Source organism: Suricata suricatta, chromosome 12 (genome assembly GCF_006229205.1).
Source record: "Suricata suricatta isolate VVHF042 chromosome 12, meerkat_22Aug2017_6uvM2_HiC, whole genome shotgun sequence".
Classification (NCBI taxonomy): domain Eukaryota; kingdom Metazoa; phylum Chordata; class Mammalia; order Carnivora; family Herpestidae; genus Suricata; species Suricata suricatta.
The window spans coordinates 18399937-18417901 of record NC_043711.1 but is presented as its reverse complement, the minus strand read 5'-3'; the positions used below and the strand labels follow the sequence as shown (position 1 = coordinate 18417901).

General features: G+C 40.9%; 1 protein-coding gene across 4 annotated transcripts in view; it reads left to right on the top strand.

Annotated features, from left to right (window-relative positions):
- IP6K1 (inositol hexakisphosphate kinase 1) overlaps positions 1 to 17965 on the top strand; it is a 61401-nt gene that overhangs the window by 23884 nt on the left and 19552 nt on the right. For all 4 annotated transcript variants that reach the window (XM_029916825.1, XM_029916827.1, XM_029916826.1 and 1 more), the window contains one exon: positions 15155 to 15505. In XM_029916825.1, the coding sequence (XP_029772685.1) occupies positions 15283 to 15505 (223 nt within the window). In that variant the 5' untranslated portion in view covers positions 15155 to 15282. The remainder of the gene's footprint in view (positions 1 to 15154; positions 15506 to 17965) is intronic.

Sequence of the window (17965 nt, the reverse complement as noted above, 5' to 3'; positions counted from 1 at the left end):
ATTTTGTGGTGGACACTTCATCATATCCCCCAGCAACAGCTGAACACAGTCCATTGTCTATGTCTGAGTGATCTGGTCTTTGATTATATTTTCCAGTAATCTCCAGAATAGTGTAGCATCAAAATGTTTAAGTGAGTGATATCGCCGCCAAACACAGAATCTTCTGAGTTGTAGCCATAGCTGCTGTTAGGTGTATGTTGCTTCTTGATGCATCTTTAAAATAGTACAGAATTCAGTGATTTAAAACCCCTTTGGAGTTGTAACAGTTGTGTGGTATCTTTGAGATACCACAGGAATGACAAGAGATATTTCATGATTGTATTAATTCCTTAGTCTGGAGACTCCTTACTCTGGAAACTTTTCTTGTTTGAAGCTGGTAATCATTTTTAATGGGAGTGGGTTCTGAATGAGGCCCCCAAGTAATCTAAAAAGCCTAATGCTGTGACAGGAGCTTTGGGGTCATCTCCCCTAGGCGTAGGAGATGTTATTTCCATGTTTTTACCTTTTTAATAGCAGGACACATGTGAAATCCCTCGTACAAGGTAGCAGATTTGTACTTGGAGTGACCTCCAGTTACAAACCCAGTTACAGCTAATTGAAATTCTGGTGAGTGACAAATATTGTTCTTTTGGATTTGTTCTGCAACAGAGCAGATTTTACTCAAAAGATGTTACAGTGAGGGGAAATCCTAAGTAGAGAGGTATCTACATCAGTTCCCCAGTCCCCTTAATTCACCTCTGCCTCAGTCCTGTCAGCTTGTCCCCACTGTGCTCAGCTTCTCTTTCAGTTGAGCTACAGTAGGATGGAGGTGTGAAGAAAAGGAACTAGAGTTACCAGTCACATCCAAAACCTAGGTTGTGAGAATGGGCCTGGTACTGTCCCTCGGCATCTTCTTTTCATTTGTGCAGAAACTTCTCTCTTTAGCTTTGGGTCTTCAGTGAGATCAGTAGTATATGTCTAGAAAGCTCCTCATTCCATATTTTAGCATTTTAGACAGTTTCATTTTAAGTGTTTTGTGGGTTTTTTTGTTTCTTTTAGAATCATTTCTCCTATCATTCTACATATGTGCCTTCTAGGCTTCACTGTGTTTAGATTCACTTGTAAATGTGCTAGGCAGAGATTTACCCGGTTTAGGTATGGCTCACCTGAACTATTTAGTCACAGCAGAGGTATTTCTGTATTTCGTCTTCTTCTTCTTCTTCTTCTTTTTTTAATGTTTATTTATTTTTCAGAGACAGAGCATGAATGGGGGAGGAGCAGGGAGAGGGAGACACAGAATCTGAAGCAGGATCCAGGCTCTGAGCTATCAGCAGAGCCTGATGCGGGGCTTGAACCCATGAACCGTGAGATCATGACCAGAGCCGAAGCCAGACACTTAACCAACTGAGCCACCCAGGTGCCCCTGTAGTTTCTTATTAAAGGATAATTCCATAAAAATTATGAGCAGACAGGGTTTCAGGTGAGAAGGATGGGGCACCTCTCTTTCTCCTTTCTTTTAGTGTTTTCTCGTTTTGATTTCCCCTGTGCCACTTTGGACCTGTATTCTTAAAAATCTGTCCTCAAACCTCCTTTTCCTCTCTTCTTAGCACAGTTTACATTTTCAAAAGGATCTTTACTAAACTTACATATCTATATATCTCAGGAAGCATGGGTTTCTAATCTTAAGAAATCTAGTAAAAACAGGAAAAGGAATTCGATCTTTGTCCTAAATTAATTCTGTTCTGGCTGTTTCTTGATAGGCTGGCACATTTCAGGCCTCCTGCCAAGTTTTCTTTTCTCCTTGCTCTCTGTTTGCTCTTAGCCTGGTGTCCTCAGGAGTATGCCACTGTGTCCCTTGCTCCTGGGATAGGACCCAAAACTCTAAACAGTCATTCATCTCTTCTCTGAGGACAAACAACAGATACCTTTAAGCCTTTTTTTTTTTTTTTTCTTATTTCAAATCTCCCAGATTGCTCTGGGCCCCTCTACACATTTCTGGCTTCTCGGTGGTATGCGAGTCCCTGGTAAGATTGGTAGGGCAGGCTCAGATTGGCAGCCTTCTTTACAACTTCACATTCCTTATGTTTTCTTCCTCCTCAAAGGAGAGGTTTGTGAGCCTGTGCTTGAAACAATCCCCAGAGGGTCAGGGGAAGGAGGATGATTGTCCCTGACTCACAAATTACCTAATCTATATCAGCGCCCACTGTCATATGTAAAAGCAAGAATGGGCTTGAATTTAAGAAAACAGTAGGTTCCCTTGGTTATGTGCTTTAGAGAACAAACATCTATGAACGTCTAGAATTTTGAGGGTATTTTGGTATCTTTTCCTGTCACAGTCCATATCAGTTTTTTTTTAATTTCTGAAATTGGTTAGAAATTAAAGTTCAGAGCTATGTAACCCAGGCTTTATGTATTGTTTGTTTCTGTTGTAGTTTGTTCCACTTGGATTTCACTATTTTTCACTTGGATTTCACAGACCACTGTGTTCTTTTCAATTAAGAATGCTTTTGCTATTTTTTCACTTGGATTGTTTATCAGACAGTAAAAAGTAAACCGAAGATACAGTATTGCCATAATTTTTCTTAGCATTCGTGACTTAACAAGTTTAATTGCTTTTTAAGTTTACTTATTTATTTTTTTTTAACTTTTTTTTAATGTTTTATTTATTTTTGATACAGAGAGAGACAGAGCATGAGAGGGGGAGGGGCAGAGAGAGAAGGAGACACAGAATCTGAAACAGGCTCCAGGTTCTGAGCTAGCTGTCAGCACAGAGCCTGATGTGGGGCTTGAACCCACGAACGTGAGATCTGACCTGAGCCGAAGCCGGAGGCCTAACCGACTGAGCCACCCAGGCGCCCCTACTTATTTATTTTGACAGAGAGAGCACATGTGTGTTTGTGTGAGCAGGGGAGGGGCACAGAGAGAGGGAGAGAGAGAATCCCAAGCAGGCTCCCTGCTGTCCACACAGAACCCACAGGGCTCTTATCTCACAAACTGGAATCATGACCTGAGCCAAAATCAAGATTTGGTTGCTCAACTGACTGAGCCACCCAGGTGCCTCTTGACAAGTTTAATTTTAATTTTTTTATTAAAAAATTTTTTTTAATGTTTCCTTTTGAGAGAAACAGAGTATGAGTGGAGGAGGGTCAGAGAGAGAGGAAGACAGAATCTGAAGCAGGCTTCAGGCTCTGAGCTGTCAACGCAGAGCCCAGTGCAAGACTCAAACCCACGAACTGTGAGCTCATGACCTGAGCCGAAGTCAGACCCTTAACTGACTGAGCCACCCAGGCACCCCACAAGTTTAATTTTTTAAAAACTAAATATTTCATATGATTTTTTAGGACATCATACATTGTCATTACTCTTTTAGTGCGTAAGTGGATCTGTTTAAATTTAGGTTTTGGGTTTTGTTTTGTTTTTTTAAGTTTATTCTGAGAGCTCGCACAAGCAGGGGAGGAATCTTAACTGACTGAGCCACCCAGGTGTCCCTAGGGTTCTTTGTTGTTTTTTATTTTATTTTTTAAAGTAGGCTCCATGCCCAACGTGGGGCTTGAAATCACAACCCCGAGGCCATGAGTTACATGCTGTACTGACTGAGCCAGATAAACACTTCAAATTTTAGAAGAGGTAATAGAACAGATTTATAAACCAGTTTTGAAGAAATTTTGAGGAAATTTGCAAATATGCCTATGTAATGTGAAGGCATCAAGTATGCTTCTCTTTACAAAAAGATTGCATATCAAACCCAAGTGCTTACTCTGAGGTTATAAATATATGTTGTCCATAGAACTGAAATTCTAACCAAGCTTCTTAGAGTGCATGTCTGCTGATCTGCATTTTCGAATGTCTGTGCTGGCCCAGCTAAGGAACTTGGTGACCAGGTACTGCTCTGCTGTGGAGACAGTGTCTTACTACTTCTTAAAATAGTCCTGACCTTGTTCACCGCCATATCTGATTGCAGTTTCTCTTTCTTTGCCAGGACTTTTATTCATTTCCACTTTCTAGGCTTGCTGTGTTATTGAATTCAAACAGAAAAGGTGCTTATATTGTGTCTCTTAATTTTAGGCCCTTCAGTAAAGCTTTATTATTGGTCTGACATAATTTTTAAAGAGTTATAGGTAATTTATAGTTCTGGTTGCTGTTGTAAGTGGGATGTATTTAAATAGTTTTCATTTTCAAATTTATTTTTTTGTTGGTACAGGAGAACAGTATTAATTTTTTCTCTTGTAATTAAGCTCTAACTTACAGTAGAGTTCACAAATGGAAGTATACAGCTCACTTCAACAGTATTCAACAGTGTCACTTGCATCTTTGTGCCCCTTTTCAATTAGTATTTTCCCAGAGTAACCACTATTGTGTCTCCATTATCATTTTGAGTTTTATGAGAATAGAATCACACCACATAGTCTCTTTAGTGTCTAGGTTTTTCTCTTGCTATGTCACATCTGTGAGATTCATCTTTCTATATGGCAGTAGTTGGTTCTTTTTCACTTCTGTTTAGTAGTCCATCAAATGAATATACCACAGGGACACCTGGGTTGCTCAATAGGTTAAGCATTTGACACTTGGTTTCTGCTCAGGTCATGATCTCACAGTTCCTGAGATCCTGAGATCAAGCTCTGCATTAGGCTCTGCGCTGGCAGTGTGGAGCCTGCTTGGGATTCTCTGTCTTCTCTCTCTCTACTCCTCTCCTGTTCATGGGCTCACACACACACACACACACACACACATTCTCTCTCTCAAAATAATTAAATTTAGGAAAAGATGGATATACCACAGTTTATCCATTTTAATACTTTTTATAGAGTTAAGTATCCTATTTATTATTTTACAAACTATAGTAGAATCTGACAGTCATTTCACATCACTAAGTGCTTTTACTTTAAAAAAAAAGGAAAACAATTGTAATACAAATTTTAGCAGAAAATTTATTGAACTTGAATAAAGATGTAATTAATTTTGGAGTTCAATGATGTGTTCAAGGAGTTAGTTTCTATAAACAAAGTACACGTAACGATTGTAATTAGTATCTATGCAGTGTACATTTATTTCCATTTGTTGCTGTTCGTCAGTGAAAATAATTCAGTCTCAGCAAGTTCTTTTTAAGAAAATCCTTAGGGATGCCTGAGTGGCTCAGATGGTTAAACGTCTGATTTTGGCCCAGGTCATGATCTCACGGTTTATGGGTTCGCTCTGTGTTGATAGCTCAAAGCCTGGAGCCTGCTTCACATTCTGTGTCTCCTCCTTTCTTTGCCTCTTCCTCACTTATGTTCGTCTCTCTTTCTCTCAAAAATAAATAGTAAAAAATTAAAAAAAAATATCCTCCTTCCCAGGATGCCTGGGTTGCTCAGTTGGTTAAGTGTCCAACTTCGACTCAGGTCATGATCTTAATGGTTTGTGAGTTTGAGTCCCAGATCGGGCTCTCTGCCGTCAGTGCAGAGCCTGCTTGGGATCCTCAGTCATCCTCTCTCTCTGCCATCCCCTTTTCGCACTCTCTCTCTCTCAAAAATGAATAAACATTAGAAAAAGAATAAGATCCTTCCTGTTTTATATAGTAAAATGTGAAACCAAGGTATCTTAAAGCAAATGAAGGGCAAACAAATAGACTGGTGCTCAGTAGCTGGTGGTGCACAAACTCATAGGTAGAACAGTGGAACCCCTTGACCTCTAGGGGAGCAGTCCATTCATAAACTGACAAAATTTTAACCATTTTAATATAAACTTCCAGTGATCCAAAATAACTGATTCAAACTACATTATTTTCTCTCTGAACATCAGTCACCAGAATACATGGAGAGAATTGCAGTTAACTGTAGCCCTTCTTAGTCAGGTGTCCACGTTTGTGAAGAATGTCTGCTGTTCCCTCTCTGCAAGTCTTCTACTCTGCTCTGCTTCTCGGGTTGGGGACAGTGTGGAAGCACCCGGACCTATCACGAACAACCCCACAAGTCAAGCCAGTGGTCCTTTGGTGAGGGCCCAGTTTTTTTTATAAGATAAAAAAGAATCCAAGCCACTTCTTGTATTTAGGGCATAGGTTATCTACTGGATCATATAAGTTCAGTCACAAAGATTTTGCCAAAACCCAGAACTTGATCTTGTTCCAAATACCTGTTTTGACAAACCAAAGCCTAACTTCGTGGTATACTTTTTCCCTCTCATATAGGATCTGATTCAAACTCTAATGGAAACAACCCAATAAAAACAGACCCAGTAATGGGCACATAGTGGTCTTGTCTACTCTAATGCATTCTATTAGATAATCCTGATTCGTTTCCATTTTTCAAGATTGTGTTCATTAGAAAGGAGCTTTACTACTAAATACTGAAATGTATCAGGCTTCTGCGGTGGGAATATTCTTATTTTTAAACACTTAAAAGTAAAATAATTTTCAATACATAGTGCCACAAACTGTTCAACAGAAAAAAAGTACAAGCTCCTTCTCTCAAAACCCAGCTTTCTTTACCAAATATGCTACCAAATCATCACAGAAAGGGTGAAATCTCATCAGAAGAGAGAGCAGGTACTCAAAGCAGAGCTTTAAACACTGTTCATGTTTTCTGCTATAGACTGAATGTTTGTGTCTCCTCCTTCCCCCTGGATTTTTGTATTGTAACCTAATCCCCAGTGTGATGATACTTGGCCATGGTGAGAGGTTTCTTCGGTGTGTGTGTGTGTTTTGTTGTTGTTTTGTTTTTTAGAAACTTTATTTTCCATCAGTCTTTCTTTGGTGTGTTCTGATAATACTGATTGCTCAGGTCCATAATCATGACAGGGAGAAGATACTTCGTATCTTACTGGTTTGCATCATACTTGGTTACTTGGTCTTATGTAGGAAGATCCTCAGGATGACTGTCATTATGCCCAGAATGTTAGTTTTGGTGACCATGTTGCACTGCATGACCAGAATGTTGTGGTAACCATGATCCTTTCGATGGCATTGGCAACTGACTAGCTCTGAGGGCTGATAAGGTTGAAGATGCTGAAGGCAATGGTGTTGTGGAAGAAGCTACAGAAGGCTTTGACAGTGATAGCCAGGGGTAGGAGTGTCCAGGGTACTACTTGACTGGGTGTTGCAGTCAAGTCATGACCCACAGAGCGGCTGAGATTATAATGGGATGTTTTAGAGGCCTCTGACTGCAGTTAATTCTGGAGTGGGGTGGAGGATAAACCTGGGCATAACTTTCCTTCAGATGTTTTCCAAGTGACTAATGCACCCCTGGGGAAGAGGAAGCTCTCTCCATGTTGTGAGTGGAGTTTCAGGTATGTTAGTGCTCATTAGAGGCTGCTGGTGATTGGACTGCTGTCCAGGTGCTCAGAGGTAGGCTCGTTTGGGACCATTCTTGCCAAACGGTTTGAAAATAATTGCCTTTGTAGAGTACCTCTCTTCCAGAAACTTGAGGAACTTTTAACAACTTCGTTCTTTTTATTTTTATTCTTATTTTTATTTACTTAATTTATTTTTATGTAAAAATTTTTTTATTTTTTATTTTTTTAAATGTTTTTTTATTTTTGAGAGACAGAGAGAGACAGTGCGAGCAGGGGGGAGGGTCAGTGAGAGAGGGAGATACAGAATCTGAAGCAGGCTCCAGGCTCTGAGCTAGCTGTCAGCACAGAGCCTGACGCGGGGCTTGAACCCATGAACTGTGAGATCATGACATGAGCCGAAGCCGGATGCTTAACCGACTGAGCCACCCAGGCACCCCTATTATTTTTTAAAGCTTATTTATTTTGAGAGAGAGAGAGAGAGAGAGAGAGAGAGGAAGAGAGAATGAGCTAGGGATGGACAGAGAGCAGGGGATAGAGGATCTGAAGCAGGCTCTGTGCTGATAGCAGAAAGTGAGATGTGGGCTCAAACTCCCGAACCATGAGATCATGACCTAAGCTGAAGTTGGATGCTTAATTGACTGAGCCACCCAGATGTCCCAATTTTTATTTTTATTTTTAGAGAGTGAGTGAGTACATGTGTGAGTGGGGAAGAGAGGCAGAGGGAGAGGAGAGATGGGGGTGGGGGAGAGAAGAGGGGGGAATGAATCTCAAGTAGTCTCCATGCCCAGCATGGAGTCCAGTGTGGGGTTAGATCTCTGTGATATCATGACTTGAGCTGAAATCAGCAGTTGAACAATCAATTGACTCAGCCACCTCAGCACCCCTGAACAACTTGGTTTTCTATTGTTTATTTATTTATTTTTCTCTGTTTATTCTTCCTTATCTGGCTTAGCAGTGATTTCAAGAAATGACCCCAGCCTTTCCTTTTTTTCTTTCTAGTCTCTTGGCATGGTTTTAGACTGTTAGGTTCCTTTCTGTTCCTGTTGTCCTTATAGTATTTATATGCTTCAGAAGTTCCACAGGAAGGGAAGATTCTGTCTGCTTTTGTAGCTTTTGTCTGAAACAAGTGTAACTGCATAATGAGCCTTTACTGCCTCCATGCCCAGCACAGGGCTTGAACTCACAACCCCAGAATCAAGAGTTCGTATTCTACTGCCTGAGGCAGCCAGGTGCCCTGTGAATGGACAAGTCTTATGTAGAAATCACAGGATGAAAAACTGTAGTTGTGCTTAAGAGATTGAAGAATTTTTTTGTTTATTTTTGAGAGAGAGAAAGAGAACTTGAGTGTGTGCATGTGAGCGGGGAAGGAGCAGAGAGCAAAGGAGACAGAGGATCCCAAATAGTCTCTGTACTGACAGCAGAGATCCTGATGTGGGGCTCGAACCCATGAACTTCAAGATTATGACCTGAATCAAAGTCAGATGCTTAACTGAGCCAACCCAGGCCCCCTAGGATCAAAGAATATTTTTGGTGCTAAGGGAGAATATCTTTCTCTGAGCTATGTTAGTTACAAAGCACAGTGACTTACAGAAAAAAGATTGTGAATCCTAATGTATTTCAGTAGATATACTTGCAAGGTCTTTATAATGTGCAGATTATTATATCTAAACCTTTTCTCCTCCTAAATGAGTTCTGTGACATTTGCAAGGGATTGTCTAGTTTTTTTTTAAATTTTAATTTAAAAGAATTTATTTTTTTAGGCAATCTCTGCACTCAATGTGGGGCTTGAACTCACAGCCCCTAGATCAGTAGTCATATGCTCCACTGAATGAGTCAGCGCAATGCCCCTAGTTGTTCTGTTTTTTTTTTTTAATGTTCTTTATTTATTTTTGAGAGATAGAGAGAGACAGTGGGAATAGAGGAGGGTCAGAGAGAGAGGGAGATACAGAATGTGAAGCAGATTCCAGGCTCTGAGCTAGCTGTCAGCACAGAGCCCGACTCGGGGCTCAAACCCACAAACTGTGAGATCATGACCTGAGCTGAAGCCGGACGCTTAACCGACTGAGCCACCCAGGCACCCCTAGTTGTTCTGCTTTTTAAGCAGAAGTATTTTTTTATTAGTTTCAAACTAAAAATATCCCGTTCCCTACTAGGTATGTACCCAAAGAATATGAAAACACTAATTTGAAGAGATACATGCAGCCCTGTGTTTATTGCAGCTTATTTACAATAGCCAAATTATGGAAGCAGCCCAAGTGTCCATTGATAGATGAAGGAATAAAGATGTGGTATATATACACAATGGAATATTATTTAGTCATAAACAAGAATGAAACCTTGCCATTTGCAGCAACATGGATGGATCTAGAGAGTATAATGCTATATGAAATAAGGCAGTCAGATGAAGACAAATACTATATGATTTTACTCATATGTGGAATTTAATACATAAATGAACTCTGGGGCACCTTAGTGGCTCAGTTTAGCACCCAACTTCAGCCTCAGGTCATGATCTCATGGTTTGTGAGTTGGAGCCATGTGTCGGGCTCTGTGCTGATAGCTCAGAGCCAATGCCTGCTTTGGATTCTGTGTCTCCCTCTTTCTCTGTCCCTCCCCTGCTCATACTCTCGCTCTCAAAAATAAACATTTAAAAGATTAAAAAAATAAAATGAAGACCAGCCAAAAGGGACAAACCAAAAAACTCCTAACTATAGAGAAAAAACAGATGTTTACCAGAGGGGAGATGGGTGAAATAGGCGAATGGGATTAAGAATACACTTACGGGGCACCTGGGTGGCTCAGTTGGTTAAGCATTCGACTTTGACTCAGGTCATGATCTCAGGGTTCATGGGTTTGAGCCCCACATGGGGCTCTGTGCTGACAATGCAGAGCTTGCTTGGAGATTCTTGCTCTTGCCCTTGCTCTCTCTCTCTCATGCCCCTCCACAAGCACGTGCATGCTCTCTCTGTCAAAATAAATAAACTTAAAAAAGAACAGTTAAAAAAAAAAGAATACACTTATCACAATGAACACTGAATAATGTATGGAATTGTTGAATCACAGTATTGGACACCTGGAACTAATCTATAAAACTATACATTAACTACACTGTAATTAAAAATTTAAAAAACCATCCTGGGGCACCTGGGTGGCTCAGTTGATTGAGCATCTGACTCTTGTATTCAGTTTAGGTAATGATCCCAGGGTCATGAGATCAAGCCCTGTGTCAGGCTCCATGCTGAGCGTGAAGCCTGCTTAAAATTCTCTCTCTTCCTCTGTCCCTCTCCCCTGCTCACATGGACCCACGTGCTCTCTCTTACACAACGTAACATAACATTGTCATAGCCCCCAGTTTTTTTGAGCATTGTATACTTGAACAATACTAATTTCAGATAGCAGGCACATAGGAAAGAAACACTGTTGTATTATAAACCAGATAGAGAACCTCCATGTTTTGCCACATGGGGAAAAGCATATCATTTTATAAAGTTTCCTCCAGGGAAACCTTTGGAGTTGTTTACAAAACAAAAAAAGCAAAACATACTAGTGGGGGTTTTTTGGTTGTTGTTGGTTTAAACCAGGGCATTGAAACCCTCATGATTTGGGGTTTATGACATTTTTTTTAGTAATTTCTTTTAAATTAAATTTTTAATTAATGTTTATCTTTGAGAGAGCAAGGTAGTGAAGGAGGGGTAGAGAGAGAGAGAGACTGAGGATCCTCAGACCCCATGCTGACAGCAGAGAGCCCAGTGTGGGGCTTGAACTCATGAACTGCGAGATCATGACCTGATCAGAAGTCAGACACTTAACCGACTGAGCCACACAAGTGCCCCATGACATATTTTTGATACTTTGTAGCTTTAATTTTTTCCCTTATTATTTTTTTAAATATTTATTTTTGAGAGAGTAAAATAGGGGCAGAGGGAGAGAATACCAAGCAGGGTCTGTGCTGTCAGAGTAGAGCCTGACACAGGGCTTGATCATGAGATCATGACCTGAGCCAAAATTGAATCAGATGCTTAGCTGACTGAGCCACCCAGGCACCCCAAATACTTTGTAGCTTTTAAGGAATTTACAAGTTTTTCTTCATGCTAGTAGATACTTAAATTTAAGTCTAGAAAAGACAAGCTTTTGATGTTTTGAATGACATAAACTACTTGAAATCAGGTCATTGTTCTTGCAGAGGATGGCCTGAAAAATCTTTGAGGATTAATTACACTCTGGAAAATAGGATTTATTGACTCCGTTGTACTTAGATGCGTTTGTGAAAAATAATGGTCAGTTAAGGTCCTGAAGTGGCAGCAGTATAAATTTTCTTTATGGTCTGCCTGTTGTTGAATCACAATATAATCAGTTCTAAGCTAGTTATTTTGGTTATTTGGGCAGATTTCTTACTATTTATGAGAGAATGAATTTTGTGTTTGTCAGATTCTTTTTTAGTATTTTGGTGCCAGACATAATTCAAATCGTCTGTCTTTGGGGACAGTTTAAAGATTATAAAGCTACATTTTTCCTTTTGGAGCTTGGGGAGAGTGTCCTTTGTCATCAGTGAAGGGCTTGTTCTTCAGTTGTTGGAGGTTTCCTTATCATCAGAAAACACCTCTTTAATGTGCAAAGTGTATTACCTGGAGATCTGGGGGTTTGATGCTTGTTTTGTCCCTTCATTTAGGATGGTTTTGACTATAAGTAACAGAAAACCCTAATGAGAATGGCTGAAAGCATAAAGGGAAATTTATTTTTGTTACGTAACAAGATATCCAGTACTTTAGTGATCACATCAGTGACCCTGATTTCTGTCCTTCTGTGCTGCATGCTCAGCTGCTTAGCCTTGTCTTTAGGCTAGTATCTTTTTTTAAAATAAATATTAAAAAAAATTTTTTTTAATGTTTTATTTGTTTTTGAGAGACAGAGACCGCGTGAGCAGGGGAGGTTCAAAGAGAGAGGAAGACACAGAATCTGAAGACAGGCTCCAGGCTCCGAGCAGTCAGCACAGGGACAGAACCCACGAACTGTGAACCTGAGCCAAAGTTGCACACTTAACCGACTGAGCCACCCAGGTGCCCCTAGGCTAGTATCTTTTAGGGTCACCAGGTAGGTTGGCTACAGTAGTCTCAGTTACACATCTAGACAGAATAATATCCTGAGGAAGAGAAGGGACACCTTGTTCTTTAAGAGCAAGGTAATGTTTCCCAGAGGACCCCTGGCCAACTTCTCCTCATTCTCCTGCTTAGAAGATAGTCACATGCTCTTTTCCTAAATCAGCCGTCTTACAGGATCAGAAGGAAGTACTACTGTTCGATTCTCCCTTAGCTAGCTAGAATGGAGTTTCACATTCCTGTAAAGTTGGGCTACCTGATTGGGATTCTATTAGTAAGGAAATAGTGGAGAAAGATGTCATTATCTACAGCCTTCTTCTTCTGTGGTTTTCACAGTGGGTCTTGGAGGACACCAGACTTCAGGAACAACCTCTTACTGTTTATAAGTCAGAGCTGTTTCTCTTTCTAGTACTTCCAAGGCTAGGAAGTAGCAGGGCTAGCCCAAGCTCCTTCACCTGCATCAGAATATCCCACAGGGTTAGTGGTGGGCATGTCTTCAAATTAGAGTTGAGGAAATTTGCAATTAAGTGACTTGCCCACAGATCCACACTGTAATCGAGGGCTTCACAAAGAGTGAGAATGTACTGGGCACTTCCAATTTTTTAGGTTCTAGATTTATTTAAAAAGAAACTCCAAACAAAGCCATAGAAATATGAGATGTTTTACATGTTTACTTCTAAGAAAATATTTGAAACACAGAAACAGTACTATGACTTTATCTGTCATGTGGAAACAAAACATCAAAAGTCTAGATCTGACAGGAGGTTGGACTTGTGGTTCTCAGTCCTTTGGGGGTTGCAGAGCTGGGCACACATCTCTGAGTCCAGCACTTCTGCGGCACTTGGCACTGTCCATCCTTCTCCTTTCTCAGACACCCACTGACCCAGGATAGAAAGTTCAGCACCTTCCTATGTTCCCCATCCCCCATGGGGGCAATCCCAGTGAACAGCTGAGCCAAGGTAAGAACTGATTGACTATGCTAAGCAGTATCCACCGCCACTGTGGGCACCTCCAGGAGCCCGGAGAAGGGGTCCTCCAGAGCTGCTTCCCTGCCTAACATTACTACTGTGCAACTCCTTCTGTTTTCATATTGTTGTGCTTTTACTCCCTGCAGCCCTCTTCCTAGAGTCATTTCATTCATTCCAGCAAACCTGTTTTTGAGCGCTTCCTGTGTGCTCGGTAGGAACTGCTTTGGATTCCAGTTAGAGTTACAAGGGAATGGTTTGGTGGTGGTGACAGACAAGTAAATAGATGACAGTACCGTGGTGTATTGCTGAGATAGTTGGCACAGCTGCCTTAGGAGCTGTAGAGATGTGCGCCCAACTCCTGTTTGGGAGACTGGAATATGGGGAAAAGTCCATCATGGGGCAGGGAGTTTCCTTATCCTAAAGGAGGAGTGGAAAGTGGATAGCTAAGCAAAAAAGTGTGCATTGAAGTGGTGCTCATCAGTTAGGGGAATGGAAAATCATTTTTGTTGATAGCTGTGAAATAGAACAGAGCTTGCTGGGCAGCTTTGAATTCAGAAAATTTTGCAGGGGCGCCTGGGTGGTTCAGTCAGTTGAGCGTCCGATTTTGGCTCAGGTTGTGGTCTCACGGTTTGTGAGTTCGAGCCCCACATTGGGCTCTCTACTGTCAGCACAGAGCCCACTTCAATCTTCTGTTCTCCCCTCCCCCCCGTACCTCCTCCAAGCACTCTTTCTCTCTTAAAAATAAACATAAAAAAAGAACGTTTGCAGTTTTGCAGCAGTGTTCTTCAGTAGATGATATGCCCATAAATTACAAGGTTCAGAAAAAAAGTAATATTTTATCTTTTGCAGATAAAGCCATACATATTTCTGCTTTTACAAATATTGACTTTTTCTTTTTTAGTCTTGGTCTTTCGGATGTAGTCTTGCCTGCTACATTCCTAATCTCAAAATATTCAGAACTAGGGAAGTTGCTCATTACTTAAACTTTTTTGAGAGAAAATTGACATTACAAGGTAGGTATTTAAGTACAAAGGACCTTTCTTTGTCCCAGACAGAAAGGCAAGCTTTATGGTGCCAGACATGGCCATAAATTGATGGCCACAGACCTAAAGTAGAAGAAATCAGAAGCCAGAATTTCTTTGGGAAAACAAACTTTTTATGATTCTATAACTCAGCAAGGGATGACTTTCCCTGCCTGCTCCTTGGCGCCTTCAGCAGAAAAGTTGGAAAGTGTGACCCGATTTCTCAGACAAAAACCCTTCCTTGAGTCAGTGAGAGACTCTTATTACCATTACTGGATATGGTGAGAAGTCTGAACACAGTGAATTTGAACACTTATTTTTGAATGTGGAATAAGCAGGGAGGGTTGCCTTTCTGATAACTGTTAACATACTGCAGGTCTAAAATCAAATCCTTTAGGGAACGTGGAGGTATATGACAGCTAGGAAAAGAAGAGAATGTGGGCTTCTGTGCATAAAAAAAATGGATGGAGGAGACCAAAGTTGTATCATTCAAAAAAACTTACCATGTGTCTCTTATGCACCAGGCAGCGTGGTACATTTGGGAATACATAGCAGGAAACAAAACAATCCCATCTTCCTCCTCCCCGCCCTGCCCTTTCCCCCCTCCTGTTTTGTATTTTTATTTTTTCTTTTTAAAAATAATGTCTGCGACCAATGTGGGACTCAAATTCATAACCCTGAGATCAAGTCACATGCTTAACTGAGCCAACCAGGTGCCCCCAGAATCCCATTCTTTTCATGGAGCAGATATTCTTTGAACTGTAGGGAAATTGTAGCTTGCCTGGTGTTTTGATTCCCTCTTTTCCTCTCTCCTTTCTGTTAGGAAAGAAGAATAAGCTGAACAGACTCTGACCGTTGGCTTTCAGCTTGCCAGGACCTTCTGCCTAGCTCTCCTTTTGTGGCCCATGTGCTGCATCCTCTGCCCTCAGTGTGCAACTGGCCCCCAACGCAATGTGTGTTTGTCAAACCATGGAAGTGGGGCAGTATGGCAAGAACGCAAGTCGGGCCGGAGACCGGGGAGTCCTCCTGGAGCCCTTCATCCACCAGGTGGGCGGACACAGCAGCATGATGCGCTACGACGACCACACTGTGTGCAAGCCCCTCATCTCCCGGGAGCAGCGCTTTTACGAGTCCCTCCCTCCCGAAATGAAGGAGTTCACCCCTGAATACAAAGGTCAGTTACTGGCTGATTGGAGAGAGCAGTATCCTTGGGCTTTTGCAGGTTCTCAGCTCAGTTTTCCTTGTGTTGTGGGCCAGGTGATATGATTGTAGGTCTCTTTTTTCTCAAACTAAATCACTTTGTTAAGCAAAATTTAAGACTGAAAGCACCAGCAAGGGCTTTAGATCTTGAAAACCTAAATTCACCAATAGGTAAACCTGAGAAGAATTCACAGCATTAAATACTGCTGGTGAATAGCATGCTCTTAGCAAGGTAGTTTCCCCAGCTTGGTGGGATGGTCTAGGAGAGGGGCAGTACTTCTCTGGTTCCAGAGGAGAAAGAATTGGATGCTTTCCAGGCCAAGGCGGTGAGACAGCTGGCAAGGAGGCTGTGTGGAGCCTTTGTCTGTTTGTGCTGGGGGAATGAATTGATGGTAAGGAATTTACAGAAGGACTGAGGAGGTCTGAAAGTCCTAACTTTTGAAGGAAAAATAGTGTTTGAAAATGTAAATTAACTTTATAGAAGAACCCCATGAATATATACCAGAATTAAGTCATTTTATGTCAAAATCTGATTTTTGTCATTCTGTTTATACATTTTCATTGCTTGCCACTTGTAAGTTACATTTTTTGTGTTCTTCTTTAAAAAAATATTTTTAATGTTTATTTTTGAGAGAGAGACAGAGAGAGAGAGACAGAGCATGAGCAGAGGAGGGGCAAAGAGAGAGGGAGACACAGAATCTGAAGCAGGCTCTAGGCTCTAAGCTGTCAGCACAGAGCCTGATGCAGGACTTGAGCTCACGAACTGTGAGATCATGACCTGAGCTGAAGTTGGACGCTTAAGTGACTGAACCACCCAGGTGCCCCTTGTATTCTACTTTTTAATTTCCTAAAGCTGTTATGAATTTAGTCATGTTTATGTTGTCATTTACTTAAGGGATCCTTAATTTATTTTATTTAAAAAATTTTTTTTAATGTTTATTTTTTTTAAATGTTTTTTTAATGTTTTATTTTTATTTTTGATACAGAGAGAAACAGAGCATGAGAGGGGGCGGGGCAGAGAGAGAGGGAGACACAGAACCAGAAGCAGGCTGCAGGCACTGAGCTAGCTGTCAGTGCAGAGCTAGCTCGATGCGGGGCTCGAACCCACGAATGTGAGATCTGACCTGAGCCGAAGTCAGAGGCTTAACCGACTGAGCCACCAAGGTGCCGTAATGTTTATTTTTGAGAGAGAGAAACTGAGTGCAAGTTGGGGAGGGGTAGAGAGAGAAGGAGGCAGAATCCAAAGCAGTCTCCAGGCTCCAATCTGTCGTGGGTTCAAACCCACGAACCCCAAGATCATGACATGAGCCAAAGTAGGGTGACTCAGTCGATTGGGTGCCAGCTTTGGCTCAGGTCATGATCTCATGGTTCACGTGGGTCACTGTGCTGACAGCTCAGAGCCCAGAGCTTGCTTTGGATTCTGTGTCTCCCTCTTACTCTGCCCCTCCCCAGCCCGTGCTCTGTCTCTGTCTCTCAAAAATAATAAACATTAAAAAAATAAAAAAATAATCTAAAAATGTTACTAATGGTTAAATCCATATCAGTATTTCTTGTTTCCTCAATTTTTTTTGTTGTGGCAAATTATACATAATATAAAATTTAACCATTTTTAAATGTACAATTCAGTGACGTTAAACACATTCACAATATTGTTTACCATTATCATTACTTCTAGAACTTTCTCACCTCAAACTATCACTCTACCATTAAATAATAACTCTCCCCTTCCCCCTCACTTGAACCCAGGTAACCTCTAATCTACTTTGTCTCTACATATTTGCCTATTCCATATATAAGTGGAATATTCCATGTAAATGGAATCATGTAGTTTTTGTCCTTTTATATCTGGTTTATTTCACTTAGCATCATGTTCAGGATTCACCCATATTGTAGTATGTATCAGAACTTAATTTTCTTTTATGGCTGAATACGGATTGTGAAAATACACACAAATTTGTTTATGTACTCATTTGTTGACGGACACTTGGGTTGTTCCCACTTTGGGCTATTGTGAATGATGCTTCTGTGAATATTAGCATGCTTATAAGCATCTTGTTTGAGTCCCTGCTTTCAGTTCTTTTTGGGTACAGGGGAGTGGAACTGCTGGATCGTATGGTAATTCTGTTTAACTTTTGAGGAACTGCCAAACTGTTACAGGGCCTGGCATATAGTTGATGCTTAATAAATACCTGACTAATGGATGAGAGAAAGTTCTGCATAAGGAAACAGAAGCCTAGAACTTCACAGTTAGTACTATATGTAGTAACAGCTGATGACTGCTGTTGGTCATACTAAATAAATAAAAATCCCTCTTGAAACTTACCAAAACCCAGAATATTATTGGCATTTTTCCTTAGCTTGGTTGAATTTAAAAAACACCTGTGTTTTATAAAGAGATAGATGTGTATGTGTGGGTTAGTATTTATACATATAT